Source organism: Vipera berus (genome assembly GCF_964194415.1).
Source record: "Vipera berus genome assembly, chromosome: 5".
Lineage (NCBI taxonomy): Eukaryota > Metazoa > Chordata > Lepidosauria > Squamata > Viperidae > Vipera > Vipera berus.
In genome coordinates this window covers 59,312,941-59,330,352 of record NC_138207.1, presented here as the reverse complement: position 1 = coordinate 59,330,352, position 17,412 = coordinate 59,312,941, and the positions used below count along the sequence as shown (strand labels likewise).

General features: G+C 38.1%; 2 protein-coding genes across 8 annotated transcripts in view; one reads left to right on the top strand and one right to left on the bottom strand.

Moving 5' to 3' along the window:
- MCMBP (minichromosome maintenance complex binding protein) overlaps positions 1-4,560 on the top strand; it is a 32,934-nt gene extending 28,374 nt beyond the window's left edge. For 6 of the 7 annotated variants that reach the window (XM_081329104.1, XM_081329106.1, XM_081329107.1 and 3 more), the window contains 3 exons: positions 434-598; positions 1,221-1,309; positions 4,190-4,560. In XM_081329104.1, the coding sequence (XP_081185230.1) occupies positions 434-598; positions 1,221-1,309; positions 4,190-4,316 (381 nt within the window). In that variant the 3' untranslated portion in view covers positions 4,317-4,560. The remainder of the gene's footprint in view (positions 1-433; positions 599-1,220; positions 1,310-4,189) is intronic. The other variant, XR_014026605.1, reaches the window with a different exon arrangement.
- A 1,753-nt stretch (positions 4,561-6,313) lies between these two features.
- Positions 6,314-17,412, bottom strand: part of INPP5F (inositol polyphosphate-5-phosphatase F) — a 53,152-nt gene continuing 42,053 nt past the window's right edge. Inside the window, exons 15-20 of the mRNA XM_081328321.1 lie at positions 16,645-16,843; positions 13,321-13,392; positions 12,962-13,035; positions 10,922-11,050; positions 10,183-10,270; positions 6,314-8,883 (exon numbers count right to left, since the gene is read on the bottom strand). Of these exons, the coding sequence (XP_081184447.1) occupies positions 7,734-8,883; positions 10,183-10,270; positions 10,922-11,050; positions 12,962-13,035; positions 13,321-13,392; positions 16,645-16,843 (1,712 nt within the window). The 3' untranslated portion in view covers positions 6,314-7,733. The remainder of the gene's footprint in view (positions 8,884-10,182; positions 10,271-10,921; positions 11,051-12,961; positions 13,036-13,320; positions 13,393-16,644; positions 16,844-17,412) is intronic.

Sequence of the window (17,412 nt, the reverse complement as noted above, 5' to 3'; positions counted from 1 at the left end):
CAGTTCGAAAGCACGTAAAAATGCAAGTAGAAAAATAGGGACCACTCCGGTGGGAAGGTAACAGCGTTCCATGCGCTGAAGGCGTCTAGTCATGCCGGCCACATGACCACGGAGACGTCCTCAGACAAGCGCTGGCTCTTCGGCTTTGAAACGGAGATGAGCACCGGCCCCTAGAGTCGGAAACAACTAGGACACATGTGCGGGGGAACCTTTACCTTTACCTTTACCTTAAACTGATTGGATTAAAAAGACTTTTGAATTAATTGTTTTCTAATTTCTCAAGACACAACTCTACCTAGCATGAGGACAATTTCAGAGACAATATGAAAAAAAATACCCTTAATAGTTTTGGTGTTTAGTCACAGTGAAATTGCTACTTTCTTAGTATTACTAACTGAAGTGTGAAATAATGATTTAAACTTTATTTCCACAGTCAGATTGCCAAGTTCATCTGCAGCCGGAGCTCATTCCCCCTAATATGGAGGAGCACATGAACAGCCTTCTCACAGCTGTGCTGCCATCAATCCTCAACAAGTTCCGCATCTATCTAAGCTTGTTGAGACTGCTGGATTATAGCATATCAGATGAAGTCACAAAGGTATAGAAATCATCATTTCCTGGTTAAGTGTTCAGATTGGGACAAATAATTTTTTTAGGATTAGGATGATGGCCTAGTGTAGCAACAAAACTGCTAGGAGGAAGAAGCTTGTTTTGAATTTCTGTTACTCTGTGGTAGAACATTAAAAGGCTAGAAGCTTTGCTCCATTGGAACATGGAACACTTGAAATGTTTAAAAACTGCCAATTTGGGATAGAAAAGGCACACCATCTGAAAAACTAGTTTTGTCATTAACAATGATTTTTTTTTAAAAAATGAACTTAGCATTTTTAATCATCATCAAGCAAGCGTTCCTCGTATGGTCCTTGCGTTGTAATGGAAATTTATTGTATGGTTCTTCCCTGACCATTGTGAAATCACAGCTGGATCTTGACCCTATATAAATTAGTAAACTCTGCCTCTTTTTATGGAAATATGTGGGATATGAAAATATTTTATGACTGAAGAGTGTATGTTCATATGGTAGAAAATTGCTTTACTATGGCACTGTCACATCAAAACCACTGCATTTGAAGGGAGAAAATTATAGTACAATCTTCTTCTGGACTTTGGGAGGCAAATCTAAGTTAAGTGATAATGCTTTTAATCAATCTCTTCAACAGGCAGTAGAAGATGATTTTGTAGAAATGCGTAAAAACGATCCTGAGAGTATAACAGCAGATGATCTTCACAGAACTCTGCTGGTAGCAAGGTAAGGGCACAAATGTTAAGTAGTTTGCTGAATTATCACTTACTAAAGCGATCACAGACTTGGACTCAGCACTTTAGCACATGCATTTTTCCACCTGGAACTTCATTAATTTACTTTTCTTTCATTTATTTTTAAGTAATCACTCCTTTTCTTTCCTAATTTTGAATTGCAGAGTTTCTTGTTTAGCACAGAGTTGAACTCTAACCTAATACTGAGCAAGCCGTTTCCAATATATTCACGTTATTTTATATATTTCTTGACATATCGAACTCCCATGTATCATTCTGCAAAAGCGTGTGATCTTATACACAGCCATTTTCACTTCTTTTGACAAGCATTCATTCCTTTAAAACCAGCATTTGCAAATTTTAAAATTTCTGCATCCACATTTTAGTTTTGAATGAACATGCCAAGGTACCTTAAATCATCTAATTTTTTTGATCATTCACTCCATTTTTCTGTCCGGCATCTTGGCCTTCAGTACATTAAGATCAATTATTTTTGTTACATCATGTCATCTAATATTCAGTGTATTAGCTGAAAAAGAAATAACATCCACGTTCCCAACTAACAACTCTGCTTTCATTTCCTTGTACATTTTTCCATGAATATATTAAATAATCAAGGAAGGTCACATGGAAAGGTCTGGAGAATGGGAACTCATCTTTTCCATTAATTTTTGTAGTCAAGCAAAAAGACAAAAAAAGCCCTTTCTTTTATCCTATTTGATTTTGTTTGGATGGGGGTGGAAGTGGTTTTTTTCCCCCCTGAAACTGATGTAGAGATTTTTTTAGAAAGAGCAAAACTCCTTTTCCTCTTCAGTAAGCTATAAAAACTTTCTGGAGATAACACAATCTTCTGTCCCTTTTCTGCTTCCCTGCTCCTGGTTAAAACAATGACATGTGTTTATGCTGATAGGACAGCTCAAGCTTTGATTTTCAATGGAAGAAAGAAAAGGCATAATAAAGTACAAGTAGAAGTAAGGGCTTATGGACCAAGTGATGGGACCAACATAGACAATGGCTCCAGCCATACAACCACAGTGTGGATGAAATAGTTAATAGGACAATTTGTCCCAGTTATTATCTGGATCGGTCAGGTTTTGCATGTAGAAGCATCATCCCAAATTCAGAAACCAAGCTGTCTTTGGCTAATGAAAATGCATCCCAGGAATCATGAAAATAAAACAGACTAGAACAGCAGAAAGAAGGTAGAAAGACAAATAATCCTCCTCCAACAAGACTTTAATTTTTTTTTTGAACACGAGAGATAACATTAAAGAATGATTGCACAGAAAAATCTATAGAAGGTTTGGAAAGGATGTGGGGGTTTTTTATTCCAACTGTTGTTTTTACAAATAACTCAAAATAGTGAACACATCCAATGCACTTTCCTCCTCTTATTTTCCCAAAACAATCCTGTGTGGTGGGTTGGATTGAGAGTGAGTAACTGGCCCAAGTTTACCCAGCAGGCTTTTATGGCTAACACCATGAATATTTCTCATCCATGCCACAGGAAGAGTGAGAGAAAAGACATTCCTTTCCTCATCCTCCAGTTGTTTCCTGGAAATCAGCCTGGAGATTTAAAGAGCAAGCCCTTTCCTTCTTCTTTCCCCCTCAGTGAGATCCACAAATGTTGCTGCTGTCTCATTTAGATAGAGGTCTAGCCAGTATACCTTTTTTTTTTGGCCCTCTGGCAGAGTGGAATGATTCTAAGCTGTTTTTCTCTGCCGCAGAGCACTTCCCTAAAAGTGCTAACTGCAAGTTAACAAGCTCGGCTTTGTGACCTTGATTAGATTAGAACTCCCCCAGCTGCTCACAGGACTGCCTGAAACTCAACAGACTTTAATCACTTTCACCCTGAAGGTTTTTGTCAGGTGCAAAAATTTGGTCTAAATGTGTCTATTGGCGAGAAAATGATTTTTTTTTAAATTTTCATGTTTGCATACCATTGCTAAACCTGGTAGCCACTAAACAAGGAATGGATATATTTTTATTTTATTAATTCATACTCTTCACCATATATCCCTGTAACATTCCATGTTGCAGTCTTCTTAGACGCTATGTTGAGACTCAATGAGATGAATTCATCAGGTTGTTTTTCAGGGCTCCATTAAGTATCTGATTCCAAGATGAGTTTATTTGTAAAGCCCAAAGGAGCTTTGTTTCAACCAACAGCAGCATCTAGCAAATGTTACCTTAGCTAAAACATTTTCAGACCTGGTTAGTACTTAGAAGGAATTACCGGGGAATTCCAGGGCTGATGGCTAGGCAAGAAATCATGAACCAGTCCCAGGAATAAACAATAAGCCACTTGCTGCCAAGAAAAGTGTACACAAGTTTTCCTGTACTCACCAACAGTTGAAATGGACTTGAGGCAATCCTTAATGAGCTTCAGGGTATGACTTTCTCTGTACACAGATTTTATTTATATGCTTCCTATAGTTGCCTCATTTTGATTATAGTAAAGGTTTTCGTTTGTACTACACAACCTGTTCCTCATTGGGTCATTTCAGAGATACTTCCTTATCAGATTCCTCCGTGTCCAAGAATGACAAACCTTCTGATATACTGCCTTCACCAGCAAATCTGGGATACATTCAGAGATGTATCTATCTGCCTTGAAAATAGCCCATGTTGAACTCTACAGCATAGTCAAACAATCGCCTAGGGAACCTCTTATAAAATTAGTCAAATTTCAATTCCACAGGAGTCATGGCTCCTAGATTTGGAATGCATTCTGTAAGTTAGCTCATTTGAAGTACCTTGGTCAAAGTTTTGTCCTATGGTGCACTGTTCTGCCCAGTTAAAGGTTAAAGGAATCAAGAGTTTTAGTACTATATAGATACTAAAGAGGTTTATCTCTGTTTCTTGTGCACAGGTTCCTTTCTCTCAGTGCTGGGCAGACAACACTATCAAGAGAGAGATGGCTAAGAGCAAAGCAATTGGAGGCACTACGTAAAGCCAGATTACAGCAGCAAAAATCTGTAAACGGAAATGAACTTTAGGACAACAGTACCCATGTTTATAAGACTGTAAACATGCTTAATATTTGTAGAGCTGATATGAATAGAGCTTATGTTTATACTGGGTTTTGTAGATAATTTATATCAAAGTTATGGCTCTTTTCTCAAATGAACCCAATTTATGGTGTTCAGCAGATTAACACTGAAAAATTTTGGAGTTTGTTTTGTAACCAAATTAGCAACTATGGAAAATCTGTTTGATATTAAAGTTTTACTATAAAAATGATGTCACACTTTTACTAAGAATTATTATAACAAACATTGTATGGTATTAGAACACATACCAGATTTTAATGGGATTGGTCTAAAAATCATAGTAGAAAGTACAATTTGTTGAAAATGGCTCTCCATAAATAGTCATAAATTTACTAATTACTATTTACCCAGAATGTAAAAGTGTAAAATCAGTATAGAGTTAGCTGTATCTTTGTCATCTTTATTTAAGACCATCAAAATGGAGATTGTATTTAACGTAGATATCTACCTACTGATATTAGCATTGCTAGTTAACACTTTAATTTGCTGGGTTAACATTTAAGTTCCTCAATTTGTTTCAGTGGTTATTTTGAATTATTTTATTCCACCATTATTTTTTTATATGTACAGAACTCAAAACAGCAAGCATAACTAATACTCCTGCCTCCTATATCCCAAGGCAGACAGCTTTGCAGATTATACCCTTGCAGTATCTTAAAATGAAGTTTTATATCAAAAATACAACCTAACAAGTGACAATGCTGAGCTTTCTAACATACCTTGTGGACCCACAATTTCATTACAGAGTTACAATGTATCCAGAGTAGCATTGAGCCTTGGTGGAGCAGTGGGCTAATGCCTCCTTAAGTAACACCAGCTGCCTGCAATTAGTGCAGGTTCGCATCCCACCAGGCTCAAGGTTGACTCAGCCTTCCATCCTTCCGAGGTAGGTAAAATGAGGACCCAGATTGTTGGGGGCAATTAAGCTGACTTTGTAATAATGCCGCTTGGGGTGTGTGTGAAAGCCCTAATAAGCAGGCATATACATAGAATGAAGGCTACTGCTAAGCTTGTAAGCCGCCCTGAGTCTTCGGAGAAGGGCGGGATATAAATGGAATTAAAATTAAAATAAAACAATTTTTCATGAATATACACAGGCCATACTTTCTGAACTTTAGAATAACTGCAGATAACACACAGCAAGGAAAGACAGTATAGAATAAAATTTCAAAGAAATGTGTATCCCATTACTGATCTGAATCGTCAGAAAGATGAATTTGACCTACTGGTATTTTCAGAATATGTAACTCAGGAACATTCAGTAGGAATAAAAGAGTAAACTCTTTCCTGTAAAAATAACAGTCTTATGTTACCAGAAAAACAAATTTTTAAATATGATTTACATCAGCTTTTATGGCTGATCAGCTAACCATATTTTCAATTCCCTCTACCTTGAGGAAAAGCGGTGGCAAGTGTTCATGCTAGTCATTTAGACATCCCTTCAATCAGTTACCAAGTAGTAAAACTTCATTAACATCCTATTCTTTATGGCCCCAGACCACAGGTCTGCAACCCGCGGCTCCCAGTCCTCTGCCATGTGCAGTCCAAAAAAAAAAAAAAGTGGGACTAAAAATGTTCAACCAATCAATTCAAATATGCAGGGTAGGTGCATATCTCGCCTTGGCTCCACTCTTCAGTCAAACCCTGTTCTGCGCATACGCGCATGTGCACACATTTTTTGTGGCTCGCAGTTATTCCTTTTGTGAGGGAACCGGTTCTGAGTGGCTCTTTCATTGTTTCAGGTTGCTGACCCCTGCCCCAGACAGATCTGTGCAGTTGCTCTTGTGACACAATCACTGTATCAAAATAGCATCCTCTGAACTTTTTTTTACTAATTAAATGTGTTGCTTCCCCAAAAACAATAAAAGATGTCTAAGGAAAAACATGGCAGCAGAGAAGCAGCTTTAGTCTTGTAAATGAGAAATCAACCAAGATCCTTAGTATTCTGAACCATATACACCAAAATGCATAGTGTTTTTTTTATTAAAATAGCTCTTGTTTCCCACATTAAAACAACAGTTTTATTGTATATTTATTCTAAATATACTTAAATGTATAGGTACTCTCAAAAGAACACACATTAAAGTATTAATAAATAACAAAATACAAACAGTACAAAAGTATCACACAAAAGACAGTTTAAGTAAGTTATCACTTCTGATATAGTAGACACTCAGACATATAATTGACTAATTAACTGTTCAGAACACCACATGCAACCTAGCTATAGTAGAAGTGTACTAACAAACCCAAGTTCTAGAATAAGGACAGAGGTTATGAAGGAACAAGACTGCATTCAGTGTTGTTTCTGCTGCTACGTTCTATTATAGTTCATCACAAGACTGTTTTGGGCAACTGCTTCTAAGAAATGAGCTAGTATTTAAATACAACTTCATTTCTCCGCTGAAGTCAAGATTGTAGCTACAGTAACTTCTCAAGCATGTTGCACTGATCACATTTTAGACAACAGTAAGGTATTATGGAGGAGGAGTATGTTGTCAGTTATATTACTGAAAATTATTCCCTTGCATATGTTTAAGTAATATCTCCTCACAGGGATACATTTTTACTCAGTATTTGATATCAAGCTTAAGAATTTTGCTTTGATCCACAAAAGACTACGCTCTAAGAATATGCAACTAGTTTCTTAGAAAATAATGCATTATGGTTTCCAGAAACACTGATTTTATTTTTTAAAAGAGGATTAATTTTTTTTCCAGCTAGAAAAGCCCTTTCAGCAGCTACCCTGAAAGCTTTAACAAACATGTTAACTTCTAGATACCATAACTATTAAATCAACAGAGGTAGAAAGAAGCAAGGAATTGGTGAAGGAAAGGGAGAATGCCTAAGCATGTTTATTTAAAAAAAAATACTCCCTCTGCAGTGACCATTTCCTTAGGAATGAAACCTGTTCAAGGAACACAATTTTTTAAAAAAAATTAAATAAAATCTGGAGAAAAATAAATAGAATGCCATCTATGAGTAAAATATTCACTGGTACAGTGCAAGATTAATAAGGTAATGGGTGTTTAGTACCAGACCCTTAATATAAATATTCTACACAAATCTGAAGACTTATAAAAAACTTGCCCCAAAAGATATAATTGTGCATCCGATTACCTAAAGGAGCAGCATGCACGTCAACAATTGCTGTGCGAGTTACCTGTTTATAGTATAATTTATTGTCGCTCACTCGCTACAAAACAGTTCTGAAGCCTGTTCAAAACCCAACTAATTTCTCCCATCAGTTTCTGTAAACATTGTTACTGGTATTCTTAATACCAATACTCGGTGGCAGTTTGCCTTTCTTCCCTAGAATTTATGTTACAGTATTTAATAGTATGTACAATTGGATCTTGAGCTCTAAATCTGAATTATTCGTGTTTGACACTGGGTAAACATTTCTTTCAATTCATTTTGCTGGCTTTCATTAATAGTTTCTGGTTCCGCTGGGCTCTTCTGGACTTTAGCCACAGCAAAGTTGATTCCTTGGGTTAAGCCAGCTTGTGTAATGTTAGCTACCTGTGCCACTGAATTGCGTATCTTTGCAAAGGGAGAGACTGCCCTGCTACCATTATTCTCTGCTGGTGAAGGAGTCACATGAAACCCTGGCTCACCTTCGAGAACAATAGACGAGCCTGGGCTTTTATGAGACTGAAATAAATTCATCTGTTCAACCACTAAATATTGTGGTCCTGTCTCTGAAAGTGATACATCCAGTTTAGATGGTCTAGAAGGAGCCTTACTAGTTCCCAAACAATCAGCTGCCTTAGGAGCATTATTGCTAATATCATGCACTGCTTCTTGGAGTTCTTGAGAACCCCTCTCATGTTCTGAAACACTGTTCATCTTAAGTTTAGCATCCTGGACAAATCTGTGACAGTAAACATCAATCTGTTTAGTGATATCTAGTGTTGTATTTTCAGCAGACAAAGCTTCTTGAGAAGTTTTGCCTTCTGTTTCATTGTTCATTTGGTGTCCAGATTGTGCCACATAGATATCTGAAGGAACAGGAATGCTAATATTGACATCGGTGCTGCTCACAGATTGGGACCGACTATTTAACCGAGGAGCAGATGCAATAATACCACAACTAGGTAAGACATAATCTATCTGTCCGTTCTCTAAAGAGTCCATGAATTGCTGGTCATCATCAGATCTGGAATTTGTCAGGAAGTCATCTGAATGGAATGAGTCGTTATCAGACGAGATCTCAATATCCGATTCTATATTAGCATTAGTATCAGTCATGACATTTTCCATGGTTTCAAGACTACTGTCAGATTTCCAAAGATTTACTTTCAGATTGGGCTTTAAGAAATTGACTTTCATTTCAGTCTTTGTAAAGTTTCCCAATTTTCTAAGATTGCTGATATTTACGTTGGATTTGGTTTGTTTCACTTTTTGATTAAGAGATGAAAACTTGTTCATTAAGTAATTCTTCCCCAGGGCCAAAGAACCTCTATTCTGGGATCTGATCCCGATGATGTCCTCATGTGGTTTGCTGCTTTTCCTGAAAAAGTGAGAAAACTAATAACTTCCTTTCTTACTCGTATGATAAAAACAGTATACCAAAAGTCAGGCTTCACAATTTATTACATAAATTACATTAAATGTTTGAATTGGTTACTGTTTTCTTTTAAACACTGTTTTCTTTTACTCATTTGAGACATGACCTTTAAGCATTCCTAGGATACAGTAACATTGGCAAAAAAATAATAAAGCATTCTGATTGGGTTAGAGCAGACATGTCAAACACAAGGCCCGGGGGCCAGATCCGGCCCGTGAAGTAGTTTCATGTGGCCCGTGAAGCCATCCTGGAAACAGTGAGGGAATGGCCCACACTGCATTGGCCCTGGCCCAGAGACCCTCCTTCTGCCAGAGACCCTCAGATCTGTCCCACTCCTGCCCAGGCCCCCATAGGCACCCTTGATGCGAACGATGTAGAGCTGGCCATGCCCACCCAGTAGGCCATACGCACTCTAGCCACGCCCATCCAGTAGGCCATGCCCACCCTGGCCATACCCACCCGGCCCCCTGAGGGCAACCGCAATGCTGATGCGGCCCTCAATGAAATTAAGTTTGACACCCCTGGGTTAGAGGGTCTGACTTTTGCTGCACCTTGGATATATAACAATTGCTTGTTTATTGGGGTTTAAGCATAGCATATTGTTGACCTTAACACCAAGGCACTCAACATCCCCAATATTGCAAGACAGAATCCTCAAGTAATATAATTATTTAAGAACTTTTTGGACTCCTTGGTGTCCTCTGAACTTGGATGTTTTCTTGTAAATACTCAACCCCAAAAGCAAAGTATCAAAATTTACATACTTTGTTTACATAAAAGCAGGAAAGTAATTAATACAAACAGATGGCTGGTGTATAGGTAGTCCTCAACTTACAACTATTCCTTTAGTGACCATTAGAAGTTACATCAGCACTGAAAAAAGTGATTGACAACCATTCCTCACATTTACAACCATTGCAATATCTCCACAATCACGTGAAAATTCAGGTTGTTGTATCCCGAGAGTTGCGACCGGCTTCCGACAAGCAAAGTCAAAAGGGAAAGTTGGACTTGTTTAACAATCACATAGTTCACTTAACAACTACAGTGATTCACTCAACAAATGTGCCAAAAAAGGTTGTAAAATTAGGTGCATTAATAGCCACCTTGCTTAGCAATAGAAATCCTGGTCTCAATTGTGGTTGTAAGTCAAGGACTATCTGTAGTATATACTACAAGTGTTGTAGCTTAAAGTAAATTAGGTGTCAGAGAATTTATGAAAATGAAAAAATTAAAATTCACCTCTCCAGTTTTTTCTCAATAATGGAGACATCTAACCCCATGGCCTGCTTGGTGATTCGCAGCATTTCTGCAATGCACTGAAGAGTGTCTGAAATTCAAAGAATTAATCCAGAATTCCTGAAGAGAGCATATTCTTCACTAAATGCTAATGACAGTTTACTGGAATATATTTGTCTTCCAAAAGTAATACAGGATGTACTTCATACTCACATGAAAAATTCACCTTCATTTTACATCAAATGACTCACATATTAATGAAGTTAGGTACTTAAGCAAAAAGTAAAGAATTAAGCTATTTTTAGTTGCAAAGATTCATTTTTATCCTTCAGATAAAATTAAAAATGAAGATTTCTACTAGACACATGTACTACTGATTCAATTGGTACATCTGTTGTCTGAGACATACTGCAAAATGCATGGCATAATTAGTGAAGTATAATTGAAAGGGTGCAAATGTACCAAATTTCTCTTGAATGGGTATGCTGCCCTTCCAGAGATGTACTCTCTGCTCAAAAATTAGTAGAAGAACTGATGTTGGTGAAAAGCAGGAATAGGCAGAGTTCTGGTGTCAGTAATTCAGTAATTAAATTGGCTAATTAATTTAAAATACAGTTTATTTTCAAACAAGTTATTTTTCTTATTCAGCTATTTAAATGTCCCATTTTATTTTCATAGCTACATTGTAATTGCTCAGAAACTTCTAAACTGATTCGATTCATTCCAAAAAGTAGATACTTACCTTTTCCATCCTCTTCAGGGCTGCGCACCACAGCTCTAAGCGTATGGAAGTACCCACTTGTATCTTTGTATTTATAATGAAGCCTCATGCATGAGAACTTGGGTTTTCCAAAGAACGTTGGTTCGGGTCCTTGTTAAAAAAAATAACAATTCAGGAATGCGGAGTCTACTTTTTAAACAACACACTTCATTATAGCTGTTCTGTCCCAGCCTACACGAACACCGCTCAACCGCTTACTCACAAGGAAAAAACCCTTTACATTGAACAGGGCAGGACTTGGTAAGATAAATCCCTTTTATCTTTACACAACTTTTATGGAACAAAACTCCAACCAGTCCTTTAGCTGTTGAAACAAACAAGATTCAGTCTGAGTTCTCAGCTGGAATGCTCAAGGTTTAAGTCACTCAAATATACATAAAGCCGACAAACCTGGTTAAATATTCAAAAATCCTGAGGCAAGAAATCCGAACGATAGAAGCACAAAGACGTAGCATGAACGGTTGCCTTCAACAACCAGCCCCTTCCACGCCTCTCCTCTTTATAGTCCACCCAGGGCGTGGCTTCTTAGTGTCTTTTACTTTTCCTGGAAAGCCGCCCCACCGCCCTCCGCTGCTCTTCGTCTTCGCTCGGTTCAGGCCCCCAACCCAGCTGTCTCTCTGCCTGAGCATGAGTAGATGGGCCCAGTGTCACATCTAGCACTGAGTCCTCGTGCTCCTCAGAGCCTTCCAGAGACTCTGATGTGACCCCAGGCAACCCTTCCCCCTCATCCGATTCATCTGACTCGGCTGCCGGATCTGCTGGCAGGCAAGGACTCACAACAATATCAACCAGGAACAAAGACTTTCCTAGCTCAGCTGGAATGAACTACTATTGGGTTCCACTTATCCCTGAACTGTATGCTGTGACTTCGTTCTACCGCTTCAGTTATACACCATTAAAAGATTAATCCCATAGGTTTTGTTGTATTTTTTTCTTCCTTATACCAGTGAGTGGTAGTAGTGAATATTGTCGCTGCAGAGAATTTGGTTTATATCCCATTTAGCAATGAAGCTCACCAATTACTTTTGGTCATTCAACCTCTCAAATTAATCTACTTTATAGAAAGATTACAAGAATAAAAGAGGAGCAAGAAATTGAGTTCCCTGGCAAAAGGCAAGGTAACATTTTCATAAAAGCTCACCACCTTTTCGACTGTATCACTTTAAAATCTTAAATCACAGTGATTACTCCATAGCACTGCACACATGGAGACAGCCACTTGCAGTAACAAAACAGGTAAAGAAGGGAATCCCTGGAAAAGTTGGTACATGCTATGGCTGCTCCGGGCCACAGCCATTCTTTTATTAAACCCAGTACAGCCAACAACTGGTCCGCCTCTCCTGTTTTTTCCAGTTCGCTCCTTATTCAGCCTTCTTTAGCCTATGCCAGGGGTAGGCAACCTCGGCTCTTTTATGACTCATGGACTTCAACTCCCAGAATTCCTGAGTCAGCTGACTCAGGAATTCTGGGAGTTGAAGTCCATGAGTCATAAAAGAGCCGAGGTTGCCTACCCCTGGCCTATGCCATCCTTAAGAACAGTATATTTCACCTCCCACCCCCTCCCCATGACAAGGCAGGCAGTTGGCTTATGTTGTTTATGAGGAGTTGAGTTCAAAGACAGCAGCATCAACTAAAGGGAAAGGGGGAAGACAAGGCACTTTAGTTCACAGGCCACACAGAGGGGGAGCAGAGAGAAAAAGAGGAAAATGCACCAGTTTTGCTTACTCACCTGGTAAGAATTTACCTAGGCCAGAACCTGGAACAACTAAGATGTTCCTGGGTTCACTTCACTAACTGCAACCTACTCAGAACAGTTCAGCTAAACTTCAGAGCCACTATTCATGAGTTTGTTTTCGCAGTTGGAAACAAAATATTTGTTCATTTGTTTCATGACAAAGAGTTACAATCATTATACAAGAGAAAAAAAAAATTTTTTTACAATTACTGATATGCTCCAATTGCCCTGGCAAGAAAAAGGGACATAGAATGCAAAGTACATACCTATTTCTATCTTCTCCAAATTTTCAAGGCTCAGCCTTTGATACTGATTGACTTTATCTATTTCATCATCATAGCTACAAGGGGGGGAAAAACAGTGCCTAGAATTAAATCTTCATTCATAGGGAAACCATCGATAATGCACTTCTGACAACTTAGTCTACAACAGATGTTCCCAATCTTTTGGGCACCAGGAATTTTCCGTGGACCGGAAGGGGCGTGGTTTTGTGTGCTGCCTGCATCCCGCGGATGGGGCTTTGTTTGTGCAGCCCGGTTGCTGGCATGCCATGGACCGGCACTGGTCCACGGACCAGGGGTTGGGGACCTCTAGTCTACAATGTGAAATGAAAATTATGACTTACTAGGCTACGTAGTATGCAGAGTTAGAAAGTAGAAGAAGAACATCCACATCTCTGTGCGTAGCATCAGTAAGGCTAAAATAAAAAGTAATAACAAAAATGTTGAAACATAAATCTCATAAACACTTTTTGAAGGATGGAAACATTTATTAATAAATCATAAACACAGTTCCCGATTCCTGAGCCAAGCAGGAGGCAGATTGGCCTCCTGCCCCACATTCTGAGATTCCTGTTCTGAGCACATTCATCTCACTGGATTCACACACATACACACACTGTTCAGCTGGTCCTTTACCTGCTGAAGAACTAGTTTCCTAGTGTGGATGTCCTTTAGAGAGTAAACGCTCTTAATTATTTTATCCTTCATTACATTGCTATGCTAGTAAAGGAAAATAAATAAAGGTTATTCTTTTATAAATTGTATCAAATGTAACACCAATGAATTGTATCAAATGTAACACTAAGATGTGGGTTTATCTATTTCCTGCTCAGACAGAGGTCTCACAAATGGTAATCAACAAAGTTTTTTTTTGAAATGTTAAAAAGCTTCAAAGAAGATAGGAACATCCCAAGGTTGCAAGTAAACAAGATAAAATACTGTAGTGACGGATGTAAGACAGTCGACAGTCGTTACAATAAGTCTTTTGAGTGTAAAAAGCTTCAAAGAAGATCTTTTAGAAATGTAAATGACTTCAAAGACTAACTTAAGTTTCTTAGGGGGGCATGTATTGAGAAAAGAAAGTATAAATGCCTGGTTTGAAACTTGCTCAGTGCACTCTTTGAACCCAATCCAATTTGGGAAGGGTCTAAGAGGCCGCGTTTGCAAACGCATGCTTTCTTTATTATTTTCAATTTCTTTTCAATAAATCTTTGTTTTTGTTAACCAGACTTGTCTTTGAGTTGTGAGTATCAAATTTTGGGTTTTTAAATCTCACACTAGCATCAGCTAAGCCCAAGAAGTTGCAATCATGATACAGCAGCCTCTCATGTAAACAGTCACAAGGCTTGTAGCATTATAATGATTTTATTTCATTCTTGAAACAAATATTCATGAACATCAAATCACACAATGAAAAACAAAATGATTAAAGAACTGTTTAAAAACCACTAACAGTAGGACCAAAAACAGAATAAAACCTTACGCTTAGAAAATATGAGGGAAAAGTACTTTCTCTAGCACCAAATAGGGACCATAAAGTAAACACACAAATAAAAACTTTCCAGCAAGAACATTCTATACCGTATTTTCCGGCTTATAAGACGACCCCCTACATTTCCTGTTAAATTATAGGGTTTGGGCTATACTCGCCGTATAAGACTACCCCTCTTCCAACGCACACCAAATAAAAATTAAAAAACATCAGATTTGATTTTAATATAGTAATTTTAATTCAAATGCTTATGACATGCAGGTACTTAGTAGGAAAACTGTCACTTATAAACATAAGGCTGTTTGTCATCAAACATGTAAACATAAAACAGTGCAAGTGGATTAAACTTTTCCTAATTCACTCTAAAGCTTTCCCAAATGGGAGATCCGCTCCAGGTTTTCCAGCCAGCCCGCCCAGTTCCTGAGTCAAATGTGTCCTTAGAGCTAAGCAGCTGCTCTGGCTGCTGCATTCCCCACCTGCCTTTCAAGTTGGGGATAGACTGCAGCTGCTCTTCAACTTTAGAAGGAAAGACGCCCAGACCCTAGCCTGTAAAAAATCACAGACTGCAGCTTCTTCTCCAATTGGTCCCGCTTTCCCTGCGCAGACCAAATGGGAGATCCGCTCCAGGTTTTCCAGCCAGCCATGTCCCTAAAGTTTCAGCACCCGGCGTATAAGACGACCCCTGACTTTTGAGAAGATTTTCATGGGTTAAAAAGTTGTCTTATACGCCAGAAAATACGGTAACTGTTTTGTTTGAACTGTCTCATTTATCAGAACCATATGACAATATGCTTCCCATAATACATTTACTAAGTCTAAAGATACTGAGTACCAATGAAGGAGAATATTTGTAGCTCAGGGTTGAAATGAGGGGTTCTTGGTGCTCTCTGAGCTTGCTAGTAGGGACTCCTTACTAGCACTGATGACGTTACCTAGTTAGGGTAGTGAAATGTCTGCAACAAAACAAGCAAGCTCAGACAGCACAAAGGACCCCTCATACTGAGTACCCCCCAAAGAATGAATCCTCGGAATATTTTATGCTAAACAATCAGAATAAGCAACAAATAAATCTCAGCAGCACATCAGGATAAACAGTCCATCAGTATATTTTGGTCACCATATCACAAAAAAGATGTTGATAGTTTGGAAAAAAATCAGAGAAGAGCAACTAAGATGATCAAGGGCCTGGAGACTAAAACATACAAAGAACAGCTACGGGACTTGGGTTTGGCTAGTCTAAAGAAAAGAAGAAATAGGGGAGACATGATAGCAGTGTTCCAGTATCTGAGGGCTTGCCACAAGGCAGAGGGGGCCAGGTTGTTCACCAAAGCACCAGAGGGAAGGACAAGAAACAATGGTTGGAAACTGATCAAAGAAAGAAGCAAGCTGGAATTAAGGAGAAAGTTCCTGACAGTGAGGACAATCAACCAGTGGAACAGCTTACCCCCAGAAATCGTGGGTGCTCCATCACTGGAGATTTTTTAAGAAGAGTCTAGATATTCACCTGTCTGAGACAGTATAGGTTCTCCTGCTTGACCAGGGGGCTGGACTAGAAGACCTCCAAGGTCCCTTCCAGCTCTATTCTGTTCTATATAAATCCCAAACTTTAAAGTGCTTTAAAGCTCAAAAAGTACATTAACTGACTAGTATTTTGAATCTACTTGAGATTTCAAGATTGGTAATAGATATTACTAAAATGACTATGAGTGAAACAAGTATTGTATAGCAATTTAGACTTATATATCATTTCACAGTGCTTTACAGACCTCTCTAAGTGCTTTACAGAGTCAGCATATTGCCCTCAACAATCTGGATCCTCATTTTACCGACCCCGGAAGGGTGGAAGGCTGAGTCAACCTTGAGCTGGTGAAAATCAAATTGCCAAACTGCAGTTCTGTATATGATAGTTATACATAAAGTACCAACCATACTGAAAAGAAATGGTAATAAATTCTAACTAACACTGAAAGTAGTAAGATTTTGATTTTAAAGATCTTACATTAATCTGCTGTTTTTGTTCAACAGTATTCATATTGTCAACTTCTTTACTCTATTCACTTAGAATTCATAACAAAATAATAGTAGTTGCATAAAAGACAATGACTATGATTCACTGTCCTATGACAATGTGGAAAAATGTAGAATTATATAATCAAATATTTTAGACTCCGCATACCTGGGGTCACAGTCAATCAGTGCCCAACCACCATGAAATTTTTCATCATCTGGTAAAAGCAATTTCATGTAACTCTGCAATAATTGGCTAATCAATTCCTGATGACTCCTCAAATTTTCCTTGTGCAAGGCTTCATGCTCTTTTTCTTTGGTAAATATGGAATAGAGATCTTCTGTCACAGGAATACCTTGCATTAAATCTAGACAAACACAGAACGCATAGAATGATTAAATGAGAACTAAGCACAGACAGCAGAAATTATACCAAGAAATTTTAGTTTAGTTTAGTTTAGTTTATTAGACTTATCTACTGCCCTTCTCCCGTAGGACTCAGGGCGGTTCACAAGGTTTTTTAAAACAATACCACAATTACAAAAATTAAAACAATTAAAATGATTATATTAAACCTTGAATATAAAAATCCTAATTAAAAACCAATTAAAACCCCAGTTAATACCCTCAGTCCAGGCCCGAAAGCTCAAAGAGCCAGGTCTTCAGGTCCCGGCGGAATGAGCGGAGGTTTTAAATATTCAATATTATAAAAATAGTACACAATTGTTGATAGGCTGCTTCTATCTGTCATGCTTTACTAACCTACAAATCAGAATTTGGCCATAATTGGGGAAAATCTGGGGTATAGTTATGAATTATACCCTCCTTCTAGCCATTTTAGGTAAAAAAATAAAAATAATATCAATGCAACTTAAAAATAAATAGGCTAATATTAGAAGGAAAGAATTGTTCATATTTCAAGAAGAATCAGCTAAAA